The following is a 23,630-nucleotide window of genomic DNA, read 5'->3' as shown; positions in this document are numbered from 1 at the left end:
CTCAAATAAGTTTAAAAAACGCTTTTTGGTCGAGGACCATTTTTGGTATAAACTAGTGTTACGCCGTGGCTACAAAAGTAATTAAAAAATCAAAAAAGTTTGTTGTGATGTGGATACCGCTGATTCCAAAAATGTTGATGACTTTTCCGAGCGCGGCTTGAAGCGAGTGACGACAAAAAAGCAGGATAAAGTGATCGTTCAACTTTTTAAGCGGAACCCTTCTTTGTGACTACGCCAAGCATAATCAGATCTTGCTAAAAAGAGAATAGATGTGAGTATCAACACCATCGAACGTCGACTGAAGGAGTCGAACATATCGTACCGTCCCACATCAGAACCACTGCTCTCAGAAAAACACATTGAGAAACAACAAAACAAGAAAACGGCGTCACAGTATTGGACTGGCCTTCCCAGTCTCCATACGCCAACACCATTGAAAATGGCGATGAAGATTACACGGCTTATTGAGCGACTGGTAGTTTTGTACGTATCATACTTCCATGTAAAAAAAATTTAAATATATATCTTTTATACTTCATGGATAATCGCGGTTCATTTTTTCTGACACAGACTGTGTATATGAAAGGAAAGCATTTTACAGCATAATCACTCGCTTTCCATAAGGTCTGCTATCGTTGTGCGTTTTAATCGTCTTCGAGAAGAATTCAGCCGATGTTAGATGTTGACATGATTTTTTACTCGCTGCTTGTGAGCTTTGGCAAATTTTTTCGTACTTCAGCCACAATTGATACGCCAAGATCAAGATGAAGGTCCTTATATATAAGTAATATAAGCACCAGATGAAGGAATATAGGAGTCACAAAGAAAAAGTTTTAAGGTAGATCAACCCACAATTGGTCTTTCGTCAAACAGCTATAAGATTTCCTCCACCTATTGACAGTCCAGTTTTTACAGTCGGTCTTTGTGGTAGACATGGTAGGCCTACGAGTCAAAAAAATCCTTGCCATAGAATTTGTAATTTAGCCAGACCTCAATGAGCTCGAAAATATCGTAATATTAAGTGAGAGCTCATATGTATAATATCCAGTAAATTTTTCCACATGGTTCGCATTCCACACATATTTTCGAAGTAGATTTTAAGATTTTTAGTACATAATCAAACAATATTAATTCAAAAATCTTGGGTGTCTAAAGGACAAATACAGTGCTTGGGAGATATACAATGGGGGCCTATACTTTATAAAGAGGGAGATGTTCGTCCGCGTACATGTATGTATTATTACAATAATTGTCTCGTCCCATTTTCCCTGCGACTCCCCCTACGAAGGAGCTTACGAAAGTATGCATAATCCACAGGATTAGATCTCACGGTGGGATGTGACGCAAATTCACAGAACACACTTTGGGGTAGCACGAAATTTAACTCCAGGGGGCCTAAAGTCATGGATTTCTTTCTGTCATCTCGCTTGGTTATATAGAATGTTGGCACCAGTCCGACACCAACAGAAAGCAGGAAGTGATTGATTTTATCTAACGATAAAATATCAGATCATATCACTTGTTGGAAAGTACTCGATAAAGACTCCCATCGTTATATAAAGTTTAGGCTTGCGGCCGAGACTTCTTCTATGCTAGCAGGCCGGAATCCTCCGAAAAGCGGATTGGACACGATATTATTGTTTCATTAAAGAGAAAAACCTCGACGTTACCAAACTCCGCGACTGAAAAAACCACAAACTCAGTGAGGCGAATTTTGATCGACTGTTAGGTGAACTAAGGAAGGAATATATGAAGGACATTAAATAATCTGAGTTGAATTCTTATAGAACCTTCTGCAGGGCACTGGAGGAATGGAAAAGTTCAGCGAGGTTATGTAAGGTCTTTTAAAGATACCCGGCGATTAAGCTGGACTCATTGTTACTTATACTGACTCAAAGTCAGATGTGAGCGATGTTCTGTTTTCAACACATGTCCCTGGCTGCAGAAGTGTTGATCCAATCTGATCACCAGCAGAGGGGATTAGTTCATTGCATCTAGGATAGTTAACGAGGAAACGTTAAGGTTTGCCTTCTCGTTATTCGAAAACTTGAAGTCCCCAGGACCCGATGGGATTTACTCAATCATACGCAAGCATGGCAGAGAACAACTAATAAAGGTTCTGAAAAGAATATTTACTGCATGTCTTACGCACGCTTATGTACCACCGTTTGGTGAAAGTCGTATTTGTTCCAAAGCCGGGCAAATACAACTATGCTCTACCAAAAAGTTTCAGACCTATAAGCCTGACATCATGTATGCCTGGAACGTATGGTCGAGAAGCACATTAGGACAAGGTTTCAAAGTCGCTTAAGCATGGCGGAGAACAACTAATAAAGGTTCTGAAAAGAATATTTACTGCATGTCTTACGCACGCTTATGTACCACCGTTTGGTGAAAGTCGTATTTGTTCCAAAGCCGGGCAAATACAACTATGCTTTACCAAAAAGTTTCAGACCTATAAGCCTGACATCATGTATGCCTTGAACGTATGGTCGAGAAGCACATTAGGACAAGGTTTCAAAGTCGCTTAAGCATGGCGGAGAACAACTAATAAAGGTTCTGAAAAGAATATTTACTGCATGTCTTAAGCACTCTTATGTACCACGGTTTGGTGAAAGTCGTATTTGTTCCAAAGCCTGGAAAAGACAACTATGCTTTACCAAAAAGTTTCATACCTATTACCCTGACATCATGTATGCCTGGAACGTATGGTCGAGAAGCACATTAGGACAAGGTTTCGAAGTCGCAACCCTCTCAATGTCAGACAACACGCTTGTCAAAGTGGAAAATCTTGTGAATCGCCTCTGCTCGAGTGCGTTTTCATAATAGAAAAAGGGTTGGAAGCGAGAGAGTACACTCTTGGACTGTTTGTGGACATTGAATGAGCTTTTGACAAAGCATCCTTCGATTTTTTGTGCTCTTCTATCAGAATACATGGAGTAGAAGAAGAGACTGCTTATCACAGATGGAGAAAACGATGAACGAGTTAAAGTGGATGTTAAGAAGGGCTGCCCACAAGGCAGTGTAGTCTTTTCCTATAAAAAGTGCCTTAGTACTTTTCAGTACGAAACGCAATATGGAAGGCCTGTTACCTACCTGTTACCTACCCACATTAAAAGGAGTAACACTGCAACTGTATTTTGAGGTCAAATAGATAGGTCCTAGATAGTAAGCTGACCTGGAACACGTACTTCGAGCAGAAGTTCTCTCGAACACTAAAAGTCTTCTGGCAGTGTAACAGAATCTTTGGCAAGGCATGGGATCTAAAACCGGCGATAGTAAACTGGTTGTACATCAACCTATTTAGACCCATTATCACATACGCCTCCGTAGTCCGGTAGAAGACTACTATGATTAAAAAACCCGCGATCCAACTATTCTGATCTCGTCTATTTTGATTCGAAAAATTCCTTGGAATCTTGCAACTCGGCTTCAGTTTTGCCACCAAATGTGTATTTGTTTAAGTTATATATCCCCACAAATGCACATGCATTACCATGAGATAAAACCAATTAAAATCACTATACGTCCGAAATTGTCTGTATAAATAACGTTCGACCACTTACAAGAGAATTTTAGCAGTATTCAATTAAAATGTTATATAATCTTTTTCTACTTTTTGTATACAGGTCAGCAACATCCGCGACTAGCTCGCGGTGAGTCATATTCATGTGGGTACAAACCGTATAGGTGTGAAATTTGTAACTATTCGACAACGACCAAAGGTAACCTCTCGATTCATATGCAATCTGATAAGCATTTGAACAATATGCAAGAGTTGAATACTTCACAAAGTATGTTGGCAGCCGCGGTCGCCGCCGCTAGCAGTGGGAAGGCGGATATCACATCCAAAATGATGCTATCTAACAATATCGCAGCTGTTCAACAACCACAACAACAACAAACTCCGCAACCTCCGCCCCAACAAACAATATCACAGCCCCAATCCCAACAGCCACAGTCATCACATAGCGGCAGCTCGTCAATTCTCGGCAGTGGAGGATCATCTGCCAGCGGTAGTGGCCGTACTAGCGTCGATGCTACTGGAAATGCCTGTGTAATTTTCAATAAAAGTAAGCCGTCCTTTCGATGTGACATTTGCAATTACGAAACATCAGTGGCTAGAAATCTACGCATACATATGACCAGCGAGAAACACACTCATAATATGACTGCCCTGCAAAACAATATCAAGCACATACAAGCGTATAGCATATTTCAGCAGCACCAGCAGGCCGTCGTTGCTGCGGCTGCCCAACAGCAACAACAACACCAACAGCAATTAACAGCAGCAACCCAGGTAGCATCCCAATTGCCAGCACTTGGCAGCGGTTTAGCTAGCAACTTTTTACCAGAAATCGCTTTGGCCGACTTGGCTTATAATCAAGCCCTCATGATACAATTGCTGCAACAGAACTCCGCAGCTGTTAGCCAACAACAACAGCAGCAACCACATGATTCTGTCACCAAACTTCAGTTAAAAGCCTCGCCTCGTTCTTCACCGCATCCCATGCAAGTTGAACAGCCATTGACATTTCAACAACAACAACTTCAGCAGTTGAGACAACAGTTGCTGCAGTCATATTCACCGAACAGTGGTTCACCTACATTGCTGTTGTCGACGGAAACTTTTGGTACCAGCGATGTAAATTTGTCTTCCAGCGTTAGTGGTGGCTGCAATGTCGATGAAACTCTGGAGCCACCCGTTCGCGCCGATCCTTGTCCAACCAATCTCTACAGTTGCTTGGTGTGTGATATATTCAGCTCGAATAGTTTAGACGATCTCAATCAGCATTTATTGGTTGATCGCTCACGATGCAATACTATGACAACTAGCAGCACCAATAATAGTAATACCCTCAGTACCCTCAATACAGACGTGATGGTCATATTAAATAATAACTATATTTGCCGCTTGTGCAACTATAAAACTAATCTAAAGGCAAACTTTCAACTGCATAGTAAAACCGACAAGCATCTTCAAAAAATAAATTACATTAATCACATACGCGAAGGTGGGCCGCATAACGAGTATAAACTAAAGTACATTCAGCTTGCTGCCAACACGGTGCAGTTAAAATGCAACTGTTGTGATTTTTATACAAATTCCATTCAGAAGCTATCGTTGCACACGCAGCATATGCGACACGAAACGATGCGTATGATCTTCCAGCATTTATTGCATATCATGCAACAGAATAACCTTCAACATATACAAATGCAACAGCACTCAAAATCAAATCCACACGAGTCTACGGCTGAAATTGGTGACAGTAGTAGAGAGCCACATGGCGGAAATATTGATCAGGACAGTAAAAGTGATGACATCCCAATCAGCGCTATAGCAACGAAAGACTCGCCAAAATCCGCCGAAAAAGTAATATCATGCCAATTATGCAATTATAGCACATGTACACTATTAAATATGATCCAACATGTAAAAAGCCTGCGTCACATGCAAGTAGAGCAGTTCGTTAGTCTCCAAAGACGCAGCGAACAACTTGATCCGCCTAGTTTGGATGACGTATTCAAGGTAGTAGAGCAACCAATTTTGCAATCGTTACCCCCTTCCGCTCATACTTCTCAAGACGGTAAGCTAAATTTACTTTTATTATTAATTAATTTAATTAAATTTAATTAATTAAATGGCGGCCGCCGTAGCCGAATGGGTTGGTGCGTGACTACCATTCGGAATTCACAGAGAGAACGTCGGTTCGAATCTCGTTGAAAACACCAAAATTAAGAAAAACATTTTTCTAATAGCGGTCGTCCCTCGGCAGGCAATGGCAAACCTTCGAGTATATATCTGCCATGAAAAAGCTCTTCATAAAAATATCTGCCGTTCGGAGTCGGCTTGAAACTGTAGGTCCCTCCATTTGTGGAACAACATCAAGACGCACACCACAAATAGGAGGAGGAGCTCGGCCAAACACCCAAAAAGGGTGTACGCGCCTATTATATATATATCTATATATATTAATTAATTTAATTTAGACTGCACTTGTAAATGTATAGATAACTATGCATATATGACACATTAACTAGCCTATAGCTGGTAGTCTTTTCAGCTCCTGATACGTAAAAATTTTCAAAAATATCTGAACGAAAATATTTGGAATATCACATATTTGTAATATGGGGTTTGCTTTAAAAAAAGTCTAAAAAAATAAATAAGAACAACAATTTTTTTTGGCAGACCAACCTGTTTTATATTTATAATGGCCCCAATATAGCGATTTTCGTACTCTAATAGCATAAATGAAAGGCTTGGACCATCGGCCAGATGTCCATCAAGATGTAGGTATAAATCAAAGGAGGCATCTCCTACATCCACAAAACAGTTTATTTTCACACTCTTTCCGAAGAGGTGAAACTCTCACTCTCTCGATCGATCACAAGTGAGAATCAATAAGAATGCGCAGTCAACTTGTATAAAACAATCTACGAACATACGGCTCAAAATTCGATAAACCTATGTTTGTCATATGCTCAACTCAATTAATTTCAATGCAAATTTTTACTGATCTTTCTTTTGATGGAGTCTACCGTAGTCACGCACTTCAGTTGTCTAATATGTTGCTTATTATTTATGATCTAGAGCCGTGAACTCTAATCATGGGATAAACAATCATCACTACAAACGTGGTTTGGTTTATTAATATAAAATAATATAAAAGCTTCGAAAAAAGAATTACCAAGTTTTAGTAATTGATATTTTTAGGCCTATAGAACTATCGATAGGAGTAGCTAACGAACCAGTTGAATAGGGACTATGGGAAATTCCTAAATTGCTTATTCCATTGATAGGTAAACAAGCGTGTCATCTGCCGAACCCACACACAGTCCACATGACAATGTGTGTATTTTATTTATTTATTTACAGACGTTATATAATAATACAATTATTCTTACACGTAAAAAAGGAGCACTGGCTGCCAAGACCTTCGGCTCGCTGATATAAAAGTAACAGATAGTTAGCTTAAAGGTCTTACATGTAAAAGGAGACTAGAAAACTTAGTTAATTAAGACTATGGTAAAACTATAGTAACTATGTTAGAGGAGCAAACATCAAATAAATTTTTTAATCCTAATTTAACTAGAAATTCCGATATTTTTGATATATTTTCTGAGGAAGTAGTTCTTAACAATGTAGAAGGTCTTTAGTTTCGGAAGATACTTTTCCTGATTTGTTCAAAATGTGGGCAGTCGTCGAGTAGGTGGCAGATTGTTAAAGATGGTGAATGCCTGTGTTGGCAGCATGGAGGGCTGGAACCATTTAAAACGTATGAATGTGTGCTCTAGACGAAGGCGGACAAATGATTTGATATCGTTGCAACGGCAATTTAATGGGTAGTTTGGTTTTATCCTGTTTGGATTATTTACGATATATTGATGGGAAGAGGATCCCCTAATTGACCATTTGTGCATTATAGTGTCTGTGGTTTATAAATTTGTATACGTCTTGTTTCGAAATATAGTCGAAAGTTATTAGTGGTTCTTTCCCAGCAAGCTTAGCCCGTTCGTCCGCTAGGTTGTTCCCTCTTATGCCTGCATGGCCTGTGGGGCTTATGTGATCGCTTTTTTTTGACTCATCAGTGAAAATCAAGCTCCATTCGGGAAGTAGAGGAGTTGTGACTTCTGTAAAAAGACGTTGGTAAACAGTAGCATTGGTGTGATTTTTACTATATTTCGCTAGGTTTAATATAAAATTAGCCTCTTTCATCAACCACGGGGAAACAGTACATTTTGGCGAAGTGAAGCGGAAGTGATACCAATCTCACTGCTTCATATAAAGCGCTGTTGTTGCAAAGAAATAGCTTAGGTACAAGTTTCTTCGTATTCGTCGTGAATCTCTCTTCAATTGTGGGGAGGCCGGCTTCCGTCAGTATAAATTTGATTGGCGATTTAGGCATAGCACGGATGCTTCTGCTTACAGCCGTGTGGTAAGCTGAGTAAATTAGTTTTATGTTCCTTTTCGCACAGTTACCATAAATGGGAAATCCATAGTCTATCTTCGATAATATGAGTGCCCTGGTTACATTTATTGGCGTTGAAGAGTTAATTAAACAGTGCTTAGACGACAAATATTTGATAATATTAAGCCTAGCAGCCAGTTGTTTTCTTAAATATGTACAATGTTCTTTGAAAGTTAATTTTTTGTCAAAAATTACATCCAAAAACTTTAAGTTAACACTATTTACAACTTGCATGTTATTATAACTTAAACTAAAGTAATTACATTTGTCTTTCCGACAAATATGGAAGTTTTTGCAGTTATTAATATCATAGATACGTTGGCACCCGATGATTCGGACCTAAGCACTTGGTCATACTATCTGACTATATTAATGAAATCTTGTTTGATGATGTTTTGGTCATTAATTTGAGAACACAATAGTAAATCGTCAGCATGGCATATGTAAGAAACATTTTTATATTTATTAATAATTTGGCTAATTTCATTGAAAGCAGTTATAAATAAAACAACAGAGAGGGAGAGCCCTGGGGGATACCGTTGTGCAGAACAAAAAAGTCTGAAAAGGTATTATTTACTTTGGACACAAATCTGCGATTAGTGAGAAAGGCCTGTATTATTATTATTATTACAAACTGAAGCTTATAATTAAAATTATAAGCCTAGTTAGGAAAGCTATGGCTGCTAAGGCCTTCAGCTTCTTCTTATGATGTAAAATTAGTGCTTAATTAATGCTTAATACTAAGTGCTTATGCGTCGTTTAGAATTTCATTATAAATTAGGAGATATAATATATTTATTCGACATGTTTGTTTAAATTTCGCAATATAATTTTGATATTTTTAAGAAAGCTATAATTTGTTTAATATTATCGATTGTGGGGTTGGAAATGCATTGAATGGGATCGGTGTTATGGAATATATGGTTTCTTAGTGAGTTGAAGGGATAACATTCGGACATAACGTGATTAATGGAGATCGGGGCGGAGTTACAAAACTGACATGTTCTGGGGGTATTGCTGTCGATAAGGTGATTATGGGTTAATTTTGAATGGCCCAAGTGAATAGAAAGTGAAAGGTTAGCGTGTTTTAGAAGGTTGCTTAAATCAAGCTTTTTAACATTTTGCGCTTTGTACCAAGTTGAGCATTTTTGCCAAGTCTCAGATTTATATTGTTTTATGAATTTTTTCTTGAGAAATTCAGCTATATCATTAACATTTAGATTAGTAGTTGTTAATACAGGAGCTATGGTGGCGTATTTATCTTTGCTATCAGCAAATTCGTTACCCAGTAAAATATTTGGGTTCGTTATCAGTAAAATATTTGGGTATTTTGTTTGTAAAATACTACGGATAGAACTGGGATAGTAATCATTGTTTTTGATATTGGATATGGCGTCGAGAGATGAAAGTGAATCGGAGCAAATTGCAAATTTACCTTTTTTATTTCTAATTATATTAACAGCCGACATGATAGCAATTAATTCAGCAGAGTAGACTGTACTGTATGCAGGCCTGTATAATTTTAAGTATTTTACCGCTAAGGTTCCATTTTTCCAACTGCCGTAGGACAATATGGCCTCCGACACGATCGAAGACCTTCTCGAAGTCTATGCTTAGGATGTGGTTTCTATTGGAAAGAGCAATAGAAGCGTAGTTTTCGAATAAGATCAAGGCATCAATAGTGCCCTGACCTTCTTTGAAAGCTACTTGCTGTGGACTTATATAGTTGTTGTTCAAAGCATACCATGAAATGCGCTTGACTATTATTTTTTCGAATAGTTTGCCCAAACAGTTAAGTAGGGTCTGAACCCTGAAATTTCCGTTGCAGTATTTCCTGGCTTTAGAATGGGAATAATAACTGCATTTCTCCACGCTTGCGGATAAATACCTTGATTGGGAATATTGTTGTATAATTTAAGTAATCTAATCTTTAGACACAAAGGTAGATGTTGAAGCATGGGGTAGGATATTTTGTCTGCCCCAGGGGTTTTGCCAGACAGTGAAGATAAAGTGGATTCTATTTCATTGTATACAATCTCGCAGCCAGTGATATTTGATATTGTATAAGAACTATTATTGGAATTTTTTAAGTATTTGTGTTGATCTGAAATGAAACTCGAATGGAAATTTGAGTCGTGCGAGTATTCGGACCAATAAGATGCAAAGTACTTTGATAATTCTTTGGCGTTGACGATGGGTCTATTAGGGTTATTTTTGGTAATTGGGGTGGATTGAGGGTAAATACCAGACAGCCTTTTGATGTCAGACTAAGCCTCTTGGATTTGTTTTGTGATTGATAGATTCGGTAAATTTATGTAAATATTCCCTTTTAGATTGCTTTGATATCATTCGAAATACAGCATTTGCCTTTTTATACAGTATAAGATTATAGTTAGATCTTATTCGCTTTTATTCTGTCCAGTAGAAACGTTTTTCGTTTCTTAATTTAGCTAGCTCAGCAGACCAGTATGGCACCGTTTTTGAAAAGATATTATTAGTGGATTTTGGGATAGATAGTTAAGCTGAGGTGCGGATTATTTTTGTAACTGTGGCAACTTCTTTGTTGATATTATCGGAATCCGGCACATTATTGCATAAACTGTTAGCAACAAGTCGAAACTTTTCCCAATTCGTTCTATCTGTTAAAAAATTTGGTTTTTTTTTTGTAAATAGGAGGAGAATACACTAAGGATAGGAAAGTGGTCGCTACGGTGCAGGTGAGGGAGGGTTTTTGTAGTTAGTTTTGGGGCAATATTGGAGGAAGAGATTGTCAGAACTACAGTGGCAAGAGTTTTGTGTGTGGAAAAGTGTGTTGGTTTGTTATCGTTCACTAGAATAAGATTTTCCGGTAGAATCAAATCTTCTACAACTGTACCTCTGTTGTTGGTAAGGGCAGAGCCCCAAAGAGGACTCCATGCGTTAAAGTCGCCCACTATTATGATTGGAGTGGTTACTGATCGCAAGATGTATCTAAGCTCAGCGCATGAGATATTTTGTGTAGGTGGTATGTAAAGTGTTATCATAGTGAATTTGAAAGGTACTGAAATTTCTATTGCAATTGTGGCTATATTTGAAGTAAGAGCGAGTTGTCTGTGGGATATGGATTTCTTTATCAAAACTGTAATACTTTGCTTCTTGGTTGCATTTTGTGGCAGATTATGAAAGTAGCTTTGATATTGATGCGGAACAGCTTCTGACTTGTCAGAGGCAATGTGAGTCTCTTGAAGGGAGATGAAACTAGGTAAATGTTCTTTTAAGAAATGTTCGAGTTGCGTGTAATTATTGTAGTAGCCGTGTATATTCCACAGTAAAATCTTGAACATCATGAAAAAGCTCCTCATAAAAACCCATCTGCCGTTCGGAGGCGGCGTAGAACTGTAGATCCCTCCAATTATGGAAAAAAAAACATCAAGACGAGCACCACAAATCGGAGGAAGAGCTCGGCCATATACCAAATGAAGGGTATAAGGGCGAATTATATATATATATGTAAAAATGAAGAATAAGTAATTGTAATCCTTTTATTTCATTTAATGGTAATAATTGTAAAATTTGTAGTTTATAGTAAGTAATAATAGACTTCTTCGCTTTACGGCTGCTTCAAAACTAAAAACAACTCGCTTGTTCACTCATGTGACTTCTGCTCCTTGTCGCAGAGTTGCCATTTGTCACATTCGGTCATCCTGTTCGTCATCTGTCCCAGATGACATCTCGTTCTCAGCTGTATAATGCGCCCAAAGCTTTATATTGTCGACGCTGGTAGAAGTAAGGTGCGGTCTAACGAAATCGACTGCTTTTTCAACCTCGTACCGCCCATTACCTTTATCTTTGACCACGCTATAAGGCCCGATGAACTTGTTCCCCAACTTTTTATCTGAAAACTGTGTTACTTTTATTGCCACCAAATCCGCCTTTTGATATCCCTGACTACTTTTACGCCTCCTGTCGAAATTTCGTTTATACACTTCTTGGGCGGCTTGGATATTGATTCGAGCCTCCTCTCTTAGTTTGTTCTGATCCTCTTGGAATGCGACCAACATTTCATCTTGGAGCAATTTAATTATGTCGGCAGACATTTCGTTTCTCATTTTTACACCAAACATAATTTCGTAAGGTGTAAATTTTGTCGTTGTATGAACATGTGCGTTAATCGCTTTTTGCACCATCGCTGTATAATTATACCATTTGGCTGAATTATTAGCTGACAATTTTGCCAACATAGAAAGTATAACCCTATTGACGCGTTCAATTTGTCCGTTGCCCCTCGGGACACCCGTTGTTATTACAATATGCTCGATTTTACTTTCCTTGCAGAAATCTTTAAATAAATTTGATCCTCTGTCGCTCACAATTCGTTGCGGATTCCCAAATGTTGTAGTCCATGTTTTTAAATGCTTTACTGCTTCCTCTGCGTCCGTTGACTTTGTCGGAAATATCCAAACAAATTTCGAAAATCCATCAACAATAGCAACAATATACTTATAATTCTTCGCCGTAGGATCTAAAATTTCCAAATGGTCTATATGGATAGTAGACAGTGGAGAGTCACCCTTGTCAATACAATGCAGAAAGTCCTCTTGCTTTCCCAACTTTCGATTATGTACTATGCACTCAATACAATTCGAAATATGCTGCGTTACCTTTTTTTCGAGATGCGGTATAAAATAATCTTGTTGAATTACGTGAATCGTTTTTTGTGTGCTGAAATGGCCGAAGTTATGAACATTTCTTATAATTTCTTTTTCCATACTTCGTGGTACAACGAGCAGTTCTAGGCCCTTTAATTGTTTAAATAAAACTCCGTTTTTCAAAACATAGTCAGCGTAAGGTTTCTGTTCGAGAACTGCAGTTACTGCCTTCAGATGTTCATCATTTTGCTGCGCTTTACGAATTTTTGCTTTTATGTGTGACTCGATTACCATAACCGGTATCTACGTGTTTCATTCTATCTGCTGAACGATGCTCAATATTAAAGTCAAAATCTTGTAAGTGCATGAGCCACAGAACTACTTCACGTGGCACATCTTTTTTGGCTTTCTGCTTGCTGTTCTGTGACACCCATTACAAATGCTGCATCTTTTTTCAATAACTGCGTTAGTGACCTAGCTTTACTTGCATAATTTTGGATAAACTTTTTAAAATATCCAGTTAATCCTAAAAACGCTTGAACTCCTCTAATATTTTTCGACACAGGAAAATTTTTAGCAGCTTTTATTTTATCTTTACCTGGCCATATGTTGCCATTCTGAATTTCGTGCCCCAAGAGGCTAATTTTATCTCTTAAGAACTTACACTTAGCCCATTTAATTTGCAAGACGTAAGGCTCTGCTGTTTGGAACACTTTTCGCACATTTGTAAGGCATTCATCGCTTGTTTGACCAAAAACTACTATGTCGTCTACATACATTTCCATTATTCCCTCGTTTATAAGCTGCTGAAAAATATGCATAACGTACCGAACGAACACCGCAGGTGAGTTGCAGAAACCAAATGGTGCCCAAGTAAATTCATATAAACCCTCTTTCGTAACGAATGCCGTGTACTTTTGGCTACTTTCTTCGATAGGGACGTGGAAAAAACCATTTTTCAGGTCCATCACCGAAAACAATCTAGCTGACTGCATTTTCTCTAAAACCTCGTCAATAATCGGTACAGGGAATCGGTCTTTTAACACACTGGCATTCAGTTTCTTAAAGTCTATGCAAACACGATTATTATTATTATTAGAAGGCCATTACGCACTGCGACTAGAGCTGATCTATTGTGAAAGGCCTATTTTGTAACCCTAGAGTTTTAGGCTTTTTAGAAATTTTAGCACAGTTTTGGGTTTGTTGTTCCAAAGATTGCATGGAGATACTACGATACCACCAAGGTGGTGAAGTCTTTGTCTGCCCAACGCAGGACACTCACAAAGCACATGTTCTGAGCTTTCTATGTCCATTTCGCAAAAGCGGCAGACATTGGTCTCAGATAGACCAATATTGTTTAGATGGTACCTCAGGCTGCAGTGACCTGTAAGGTATCCAGTTAAAAAACGCAGATCTACTCTGTTTAGTGAGAGAAGTTTGTCAGATATTCCTTTGGTGGGACTTAGGAATAGTTTGGCTTGACGCTGACCGGCACAGTTTAGCCAGTGTGCGGCAAGTTTTCTTTCCTCCCATTTCCTAAGGAATTCATTAATGTGGCCTTTTGTCAGTCCACAGAAAGGCTCAGGAGCAGTAAGTTGCATATTTGCTCCTTGTTTTGCAAGGTCGTCAGCCATTTCATTTCCCTCATGTCCTTCATGTCCCGGAATCCAACATAGTATTACTGTGTTGAGGTTCCCTAACGTGTTTAGGAGGTTTAGGCAATCGTTTACCAATTTAGAGGTGATGGTTGTTGATAGAAGGGCTTTTAAAGCCGCTTGGCTATCTGAAAGTATGTAGATGTGAGTATCTCTCATTTTCCTTCTAAGGCATTCTCTCACACATATTTCAATGGCATGTATTTCTGCCTGGAATATTGTTGGGTAGGATCCCATCGGAATCGATTTTTTGAATTTGGGCCCATTGATTCCTGCCCCTGTTCTACCATTTTCCAATTTGGACCCATCAGTAAACCATAGCTGGGAGCCAGGTTTGAAGGTGATAGAGTTAGTTCTCCAGTCTGTTCGTTCATTGGTTATAACTTGGAAGTTCCTGAAAAATATTGGTTTGGGTGATAGTATATCATCCCTATGAAGAATGGGACTATGTAGGAAGCCTTCTAAGATCTTTAAATGTCCTTTCATATCCCCACTTTTAAGTTCAGATATACCTTTTAGTCTTAAGGCACTCGAGCGAGCTTCCCTTTCAATTAGAATTGGAAGCGGTGGTATGTTCAGGAGCACACCCAATGCATCCGTGGGACACGTTTTCATAGCCCCTGTAATACCAACACATACCAGGCGATGCAGTTTGCTTAATTCGTTTGCCGCCTTTCTTTGCTTGACCTTGGGCCACCATGCTAAGGATGCATAAGTGACTATGGGTTTTACAACTGTGGTGAATGTCCAGAAGGTCATTCTAGGGCTCTGTCCCCATGTCTTACCAAAAAGCCTTGTACAGGCAAAGAATGCCCTTGTGGCTTTTGAAGTAACTCTCTCAATATGGGAGTTCCACGTAAGCGTTTTGTCAAGACTAACGCCAAGATAGTTCGCTTCTGTCGAGAGTTCAAGTGTTGTTCTATTAAAGGTCGGACATTTGAGATTTATGTTCTTTCTCCTAGTAAACGGTACAAGTGTTGTTTTGGATGGGTTGATGGAGAGCCCTTTTTCCGTGCACCATTTGTTTATTATTGTAAGGGCTTGCTGCATGCGATCCGAAATGGTTTCCTCATGCCACCCTAATACGTAAACTACTAGGTCATCAGCGTAACCCTGAGTGTGAAATCCTAGGTTATTCAGTTTGTGGAGAAGTTCATCTATAACTAGAGTCCACAGAAGAGGAGAGAGTACGCCACCTTGAGGGCAACCTCTTGTGGCTTTGATAGATTTGATTGTTCCTCCTAGTTCGGTGCTGATCGTCCTAGATTTCAGCATGAATATTATCCATCTAGTGATGGGTTCAGGTACCTCCTTTAGATATAGGGCATTATAGATTGCCTCATAGGAGGTGTTATCAAAAGCTCTTGATATGTCAATAAATGCACATAGAGCTATCTGTTTGGACTCAATAGCCTTTTCAATAACTGTTACCAGGCTGTGTATTGCAGTCTCAGTGGATTTTCCCTGTTGATAGGCAAATTGAAGTCGATGCAGTGGGAATTTAGCTAGATTGTATTCCCTAATATACTGATCAACTATCTTTTCCATTGTTTTAAGGAAAAATGATCTGAGACTAATTGGTCTGTATGATTTAGGCAATTGTTCGGGTTTTTCCCCTACCTTTGGAATAAATACGACCTTAACCTCAGCCCATTTTGTAGGCAAATATCCTAGCAGTAAGCTTGCTTTGTATAGTCTGGTCAAATTAGGGATAATATGGTGTGCACTCTGCTGTAAAAGACAGGAGAATATCCCATCAGGACCAGGAGATTTGTATGGGCTGAATGTTGATATCGCCCATTGTACCCGCTTTTCATGGAATAGCTTGTTTGCTAGTTTTAAGTTCTCAGCACCCGCAGATGTAATAGTTTCTGCCGGTACAGAGATCTCGTCTAGCACAAGTGATCCAGGGAAGTGAGTGTCCAGCAGAAGTTGACTGGTTTCCTCTGGATTCCTTGTGTAGCTTCCGTCTGGCTTTTTCAGGGTACTAATGCCGTTTGAGTGATCTTTTAGTAGGGCTTTTTGGATACGAATAGCATCCGGAAGACTACAAATCTTTTCACAGTGATTCCTCCAAGTAGCCCTTTTAGATTTCCTCAATTCTTTGTTGTAGTTGGTTAGGGCTGTTGAGTAGGAGGACCAGTCCCCCATTGCTTTAGCTCTATTCCATAGGGTTCTTGTTTTTTTACGCAGGTTGGAAAGTGTACTATTCCACCAAGGAACATTTTTTTGTGGCTTTTTTACTTTTACTGGACAACTTTCGTGAAACGCAGATATTATGTTTGAATGTAGTTCGTTCGATTCGAACTCCAGCTCAGATATAAGCTGAATGTGACGCTTAGAGCAGTTAACACTTTGTTCTAAATAGAAGTGAAAGTAGTCCCAGTTAGTTTTTCTGGGGTTTCTGTAAATTGTCATTTGTGGTTTGGTTGCACCTATATCGAATCTAATATGTCTGTGATCCGACATAGATGTTTCCTCTGACACATGCCAATTTGAGACTTCGGACAAAACATTATGGCTAGAGAGAGTGATGTCAATGACTTCACCTCTGATTGCATTAATGAATGTAGGTTCGTTGCCTCGGTTTAGGATAGATATATTATACCTAAGTAGAAATTCAATAAGGTACTCACCTCTTGGATTGATGTCTGTGCTTCCCCACGCTGTGTGGTGCGCATTTGCGTCACAGCAGAGGATCCACCGGAGACGTTTTTGCTGACAACATTCCACCAGGGCTATAACCTCTCTTGTTGGAGCAGTGACCTCATCTCCTGGAAGGTAGGCGGAGGCAAGTACTACCTCATGCTCACCTTTGCTCGTTGGCACTTTTACCCAAATCGCCACCAGGTCTTCTGTAATGAACTGTGATATTGGGATAAAGGTTAGTTGATTATTTATTAACAACGCCGCTCTGGGTCGGTCTTTGTTGGCAGCATATATCAACTTACCGTTTGCGCTCTGGAGTCCCTGAATGACTCCTTTACGTACCCATGGTTCTTGAATGAAAGCTACATCCAAGAGTTCTTGGTTAAATCTCCTCGTAAGCACGTCCGAGGCTGCTTTTGCGTGATGAAGATTTATTTGAAGGCATCCGAGTTGCCTTCTGGTGTTGTAGGGTTTACGCTTAGGCCAGGTCATCTAGTGATCCTTCGTTTGGCAATGGCTGCCTTTTTCTTGCCTCGGTTGCTTTTCAGCAGGACTGCTTCCTCAGCGGACATCTGATCCCCCCTTCGATCCTTGTTGTGGCTGTGCGCTTTTTTATCAGCCTGCAGCGGGGGTCGCATGCGGATACCCTCGGCCACGTTATGGCGCCATGTGCCAGATGTTGTTGGCTTTTCTGGCTCGTGTCTGGAGCAGCTGGCCTTATCGTCCTGGGCTATTGAAGCCGTTGGAGTCAAAGTTCCCGCCTCCTTAGAGCTTTGTTTCGCCGAGGGGTCAGGGTCCTGTTCGGTAACCTTAGGCGGATCAATCGGGCCTTTAGATTTTGGCCGAAGTTGGGTTTTACCGAACCCGTAGTTCAACCAGTTGTTGGAAGTCTTTATGACTTCTGCGGAGATTGGGTCAATAGCAATGGTAATTTCTACCACAGTATCCTTGCGCACGCTGTTGAGCACCCGCCAGTCATTGGTGTTGAGGCCCTCGTTTTGGCCGTCAAGGAGGCTAATTATATCCTCAGTTGAGGGGCTGTCCAATTCTGGAAAGTGACCAACGAAGATTTGTGGGCGCGGTATGTCCGCCTCCTGCACAATCTTCAGCTGTGCATCTTTCCACGGCTTCAGCTTAGGAACTACTTCCTTTAGCCAATTAGCCGTATATCGCAGCCGCATGATATAACTATATATCCTGGGCGAAAGGTGCAGCTATTAAATTTGGGCTTTGCAGCGCCAGTCTGCTTTTTCCTTATCGCCTCCAGTATAGCATGTTGTATGGCCGTTAGTCTTTCCGTCGACCATACTGTAGTGGGATAGTCAGTGAGTCTACCTTGACTTCTGGATTAGGCACTGCTGCCTTTGGTCCTTCCGTTTCGGTAGTCTCTCCTGCCTTTTTTCCAACGCTGGAGCTCCCCTGTAAATTGGCACGTTTAGGGGAGCTTTGCTTTGGCGTGGTGCTGCTGGAGCGTTGTCGCTTCAGATCAGCTGGTTTTTGAGCCAACTCTTTTGCCTCGTCAATGCTGTGTGTCACCGTTATAAGATACACTTACGTAGTGCCATTCATCCTATAGGCACGGTTCGAATTACACCTAGGATTACGGGTTTTTTCGAGTTATGCCTCTCTAGATCCGCCATTTTTGTGCAGGAGTGGCGTTCTGCCACAATGGTTGGTCTTTAGGCTACTGGCACAACTGCCATACGCCTCTGTGTGCATTCCCCCAAGAAGCAATGTACACTTCACCCCCAAATGCAAACACGATAATCGCCATCTTTCTTTTTTGCTAGGACGACTTTGCTAGCTATACTACTGTGGGCAAAAAGTAAGGTGAATTTATTTGTCAAACTTCGCGGGATTAAAATTTCGCTCTAGTTATTTTTTTCATGAGTTGGCAGCACTGTTAATAACATCTGGACCAACTTTCATGTGAATGTCATTATCAGTAATATATTTACGCTTGTGTTTACCAAACGCCAAGAGTGCATTTTTCGATTTTTACAATGTCTGATTTGATTGAGCAGAGAAGTGCCATCAAATTTTGTTTGCGGAATGAAATTTCGACTGCGGAAACGTTTAGCATGTTGCAGAAGGTATTTGGTGATTCGACCATGTCGCAGAAAAATGTTTATAAGTGTACAAAGACTTCAAAGAGGGTCGAGAGCGTGTTGATGACTTGAAGCGCTCCGGACGACCATCGACGTCAACAGATGACCAACACGTCAATAAAGTGAAGGAGTTAGTGCTCAAAAATCGTCGGTTGACTGTTAAAGACCTTACTGATATGATCGGAATATCAGAAGGATCTGTGAAAACCATTTGAAAAGACCATTTGGGCCTACGAAAAGTCAAATCTCGTTTGGTACCGAAAAATCTCAATTTCTTGGAAAAAAGTCGTCGCGTTGATGTGTGAGAAACAATGCTTTCAGACTATCAGGAAAAGCCCAAATGCATCATTACGGGAGATGAGACTTGGATTTATGCTTACGACCCTGAAACAACCGACCAATCAAGCGAATATCGTGCTAAAGGCGAGGCCAGACCGAAAAGAGCACGTCAAAGTCGTTCAAAAATAAAGGTCATGATGACAGTTTTTTTCGATTTTCGTGGTGTGGTGCACTATGAATTCCTTCCACCTGGCCAAACTGTTAATAAGGAATATTATTTGAGGTTTATGCGTCGTTTACGTGAAGCAATTCGTCTAAAAAGACCAGAATTATGGGCCAACAACTCTTGGTTTTTGCATCACGATAATACACCGTCTCACACTGCACTGGTTCTTCATGACCATTTCGCCAAAAATTCCACGCATATCGTCTCGCAACCACCGTATTCGCCTGATTTGGCTCCGTGTGACTTCTGGCTATTCCCAAAACTCAAGAGACCACTCCGGGGAACGCATTTCGAGTCGATTGAGGAGATAAAAAAAATCGGGGATTAGAAAAATCGTTTGCATAAGAGTATTTCATCGAGAGGGGATTATTTCAAAGGGGATGAAATTGATTTACAAGAATAAATAAAGATTTTTCATTTTACAACCAAATTCACCTTACTTTTTGCCCACAGGTATTTGCAGTGGATTCGCGCACTGTACCGTTTTCTAACCATTCCTCAATTTGCTTTTTAACAACGGCACGCTCTGCTCCAGACATTCGAGTTGGACTCTCATTAAAGTTTAATAGATTTCCCTTTGTTACTATTTTTAATTGAATAGGGTGTACAGCAGGGTTAGCAACCGGTTTATAATTATTGATTAATTTGAATACAACTTCTCTGTACTGTGATGCAACGTCAATTTCGTGCCCCGATTCTACAACATTGTATACACACTGAAATGTCTCATCGAGCTTCTGACCAATTTCCAATTGGAATTGCTGAATGAAATCGTAGCCCACAATCACCTCGCAACTTATTTTGCTGTCAGCTATAACAAGGAATGCATGATCGGATTTTATCTTATCCACCAAAACTTCTGCTTTGAGTGCACCTTTAACCGTAGTTGTTTATTTCCCAAACCATACAATTTCGCAGAACATTTACTCAATTCCAAATTGCCAAAATGTTTCTCATACACAGTTTGCTGCATCAGCGATACATGTGCGCCAGTATCAATCAGACATCGAAAATATTTGTTGTTGATCTGCATTCTCTTGTTTCTCTTGTCATTCATTATTATGCTTACTGTCCTCTTCCCGTTCGATTTGTCACAATTTTTTGCAATATGTCCACTACCATTGCACTTGAAGCATTTTGTCTCTGCTTCGCATTGTGACCGTACGTGTGAAGTTGACCCGCAGTTGAAACAATGTTGTTTCGAAACTCCACGCAGTTCGCTGCCGCCGTCTCTGCCCTTCTGCGCTGGCTTCGCGTAGTTTTGGTTTTGCTCTACCAGGTTGTTGATTTGATTGCCGCTCATCTGGCCTCTGGTGACGCTCCAGCATGCTTGTCCAGCAGGCTTATATGTGTGCGTGTCGGGTGATACTCGTACTTGCTTCGTGTCACATATTATTGTTGTCGGCTTTTGCTTGATGAAAATCAAAAATTTTGGATATTAGCGTCAAGCACCCGACAAGCATGCTGGAGCGTCATCAGAGGCCAATCTGCTGTATAACTTCGAAACGATCTCGCAGCTCTTTAAAAGTTTTGGCGCTATATAAATGGTATTTCAAGTCGTCACGTACCTTTAGACCATCCACGATATATCGAATGATTGATTCATCTTCCACCGTTCCTAAAGCTGCTAGCTTCATCATTTGAAGTACGTACTCGTGAAATTTCTCTTCATTTCTCTTTTTCCGTTGTATCAACTTCTGATGAACGTCGGCACTGCTAAGTATCACGCCAAACTCTTCGACTAGTGCTTTACATAAAGCTTCATAGTTTGAGACTCTGACCGTTTCGAGGAACAATTTGGCTGTTCCTCTCATCTTATTTCTCGCATTCACATACTTTTGTTTTTCTGTTAAATCGTACTCAGAAGCATTTTCGTTGAAATTCTCCAGCCACGTTCTGATTGGAACTGTTATACCGTCATAATCTGGTATAATTTTTGCAAATTGTTCAACTGTTAGGCTCCTATTGGCCTCTAGAATTCTTAAAATTTCGAGAAATTCAACTGAATTGGCCGAATTACTGCATACACTTGATGTTGACTGCATATTGTTCACGTTAAAATCTTCAGACTCTATCAACTTTAAACTAATTTTTTCAACTTCCACTGAAATGTTTGCTGCTGACTTCAGCTTCGAATCGTCTTCTTCCCCTTCTTCTAGACTCTTTTTTGTTGCTTGCGGCTTCCCACTTTTTTCAACTTCAACACTTTTTTTGTTTGATCTACATACAGACATTCTCGAACATTCTCATGCTTCGACTTTTTCCTAGTGTTTTGTTCAGAGGTTGAGCCCCCATGTAAAAAGAAGAATAAGTAATTGTAATCCTTTTATTTCATTTAATGGTAATAATTGTAAAATTTGTAGTTTATACCAAGTAATAATAGACTTCTTCGTTTTACGGCTGCTTCACAACTAAAAACAACTCGCTTGTTCACTCATGTGACTTCTGCTCCTTGTCGCAGGGTTGCCATTTGTCACATATATATATATATATATATATATATATTTCATGTCGGCGGCATAAGTGGTACATTTTTTTTTAACTGCAGGTGATACCACTGCGCCCTCAATAATGGGCACAACCGGAAAATGAATAGAATAGTTCTTTCTTTATATTTACAGTTCACAATATTTTCTTACATACTAAAAAATAGAATTTTTAAACAAATAATTAAAGAATATATAAAAAATTAGCTCTTTTACTTACTCCCAAGCGGCGATGTACTCAGCTTCGGTTGTTGAGAGTGCAAAACATGCTGAATTTTTAATGATCACGAAATAAGACCGCCGCATAACATAATTACATAACCTCCAGTTGATCGCCGTGTCCCCAAATCACCAGCAAAGTCCGAAGTAGGTCAAAGACAAATTATTAACTTTTTCGAATAAAATATTGAGAGTCCCTCACAGATATCTGAAAATGTGTCCAGAAAACGACTTGTATAAGACACTACATAAGTTAGATAAGGCAGTGTCACTGCAGACAAATACATAAGAGATCCAACAGCTTCTCGATATGGGTACTGCACCTTCTGCTGGAGTTGTGACAGACTTGGCGACGATCATCCCGAATCGTTCTAACAATTTTGTTGCGTATGCTTTTTGTCGAATAAAACTTTTCCCAGATTTCCTGACAACTCCCATGTCGAAGTAAAATATCGATTCAAAAACTTTAATGTCGAAGTCTTTCGTGAGACTATCGATCAGTTTACAAAGTCCTTCAGTTGACTGCGCTGCTATGATTCCATCGTCAATATAAATTGCAAGAATTAATTTCCCACTGTTGAATCTCCATGGGTGCTCTGCACTGACTTTTAGTCGCGGCGATGTCAATTGGCCGCCAAGAGCATATGATTTGACACCGTTGGACTTCTTTCTTTGGGGTTATTTGAAAGAAAAGGTGTACGTCGATAAGCCAGCAACAATTCAAGAGCTAAAGGATGAGATAATTCGGCACATGGAAGCTCAATTATGCCTCAGCGTCATCGAAAATTTGGACCATCGCATGTAGGTGTGCTGCCGAGGTCGTGGCGGCCATTTGGCCAATATTTTGTTCCGTACGCTCCATACCAATAATATCATAATAAAGAGAAATGATAATAATTTCCTAAAACAATTGTATTTTATTCAAAATCAACACCGGCCCTTGAAACTTAACCACTCTTTATATACCATTTAATTTCAAGATTGTATCTTGCTTTAAATATTATGGATATTTTGTACCTACCAATTTTATCATTGAAGTAAGTTTTTCCTATGTTGAAGTATAAATGTTTATATTATATATTATTTCTGCACTTTTTTGGGATCGTTCCCTTATTCTATGTCGAACTTTATCTTTCCTCATCATTATAAGCGTTTCTTTTCGTCCTTTCCAAACATTTGGGCTTAAATTTCTGTAATCTCATCCTATTTTATTAACTGATACAGCCCAGAATATGTTTCGCAATACTTTCAGTGTCAGTACTCGTATATGTCGTAGTAGATATTTTATTGATGTACTCAAAGAGTATTCTTTGTGTATAATTTAGATGTAGTGCAAGGGTATAGATGTGCTTCGTTTCCAACAGCATGGAATTTTAGGGGTTAGTACTACTCCCAGATAGCAAT

At 39.6% G+C, this 23,630-nt stretch overlaps 1 protein-coding gene across 1 annotated transcript in view; it reads left to right on the top strand.

The window, feature by feature from the left end:
• Positions 1-23,630, top strand: part of LOC129250612 (zinc finger protein 2-like) — a 186,514-nt gene that overhangs the window by 28,427 nt on the left and 134,457 nt on the right. The window contains exon 2 of the mRNA XM_054890219.1: positions 3,630-5,591. Coding sequence (XP_054746194.1) covers positions 3,630-5,591 — 1,962 coding nt within the window. The remainder of the gene's footprint in view (positions 1-3,629; positions 5,592-23,630) is intronic.

The sequence above is a fragment of the Anastrepha obliqua genome, chromosome 6, assembly GCF_027943255.1.
Source record: "Anastrepha obliqua isolate idAnaObli1 chromosome 6, idAnaObli1_1.0, whole genome shotgun sequence".
NCBI lineage: Eukaryota > Metazoa > Arthropoda > Insecta > Diptera > Tephritidae > Anastrepha > Anastrepha obliqua.
This window is presented reverse-complemented; position numbering and strand designations above follow the sequence as displayed.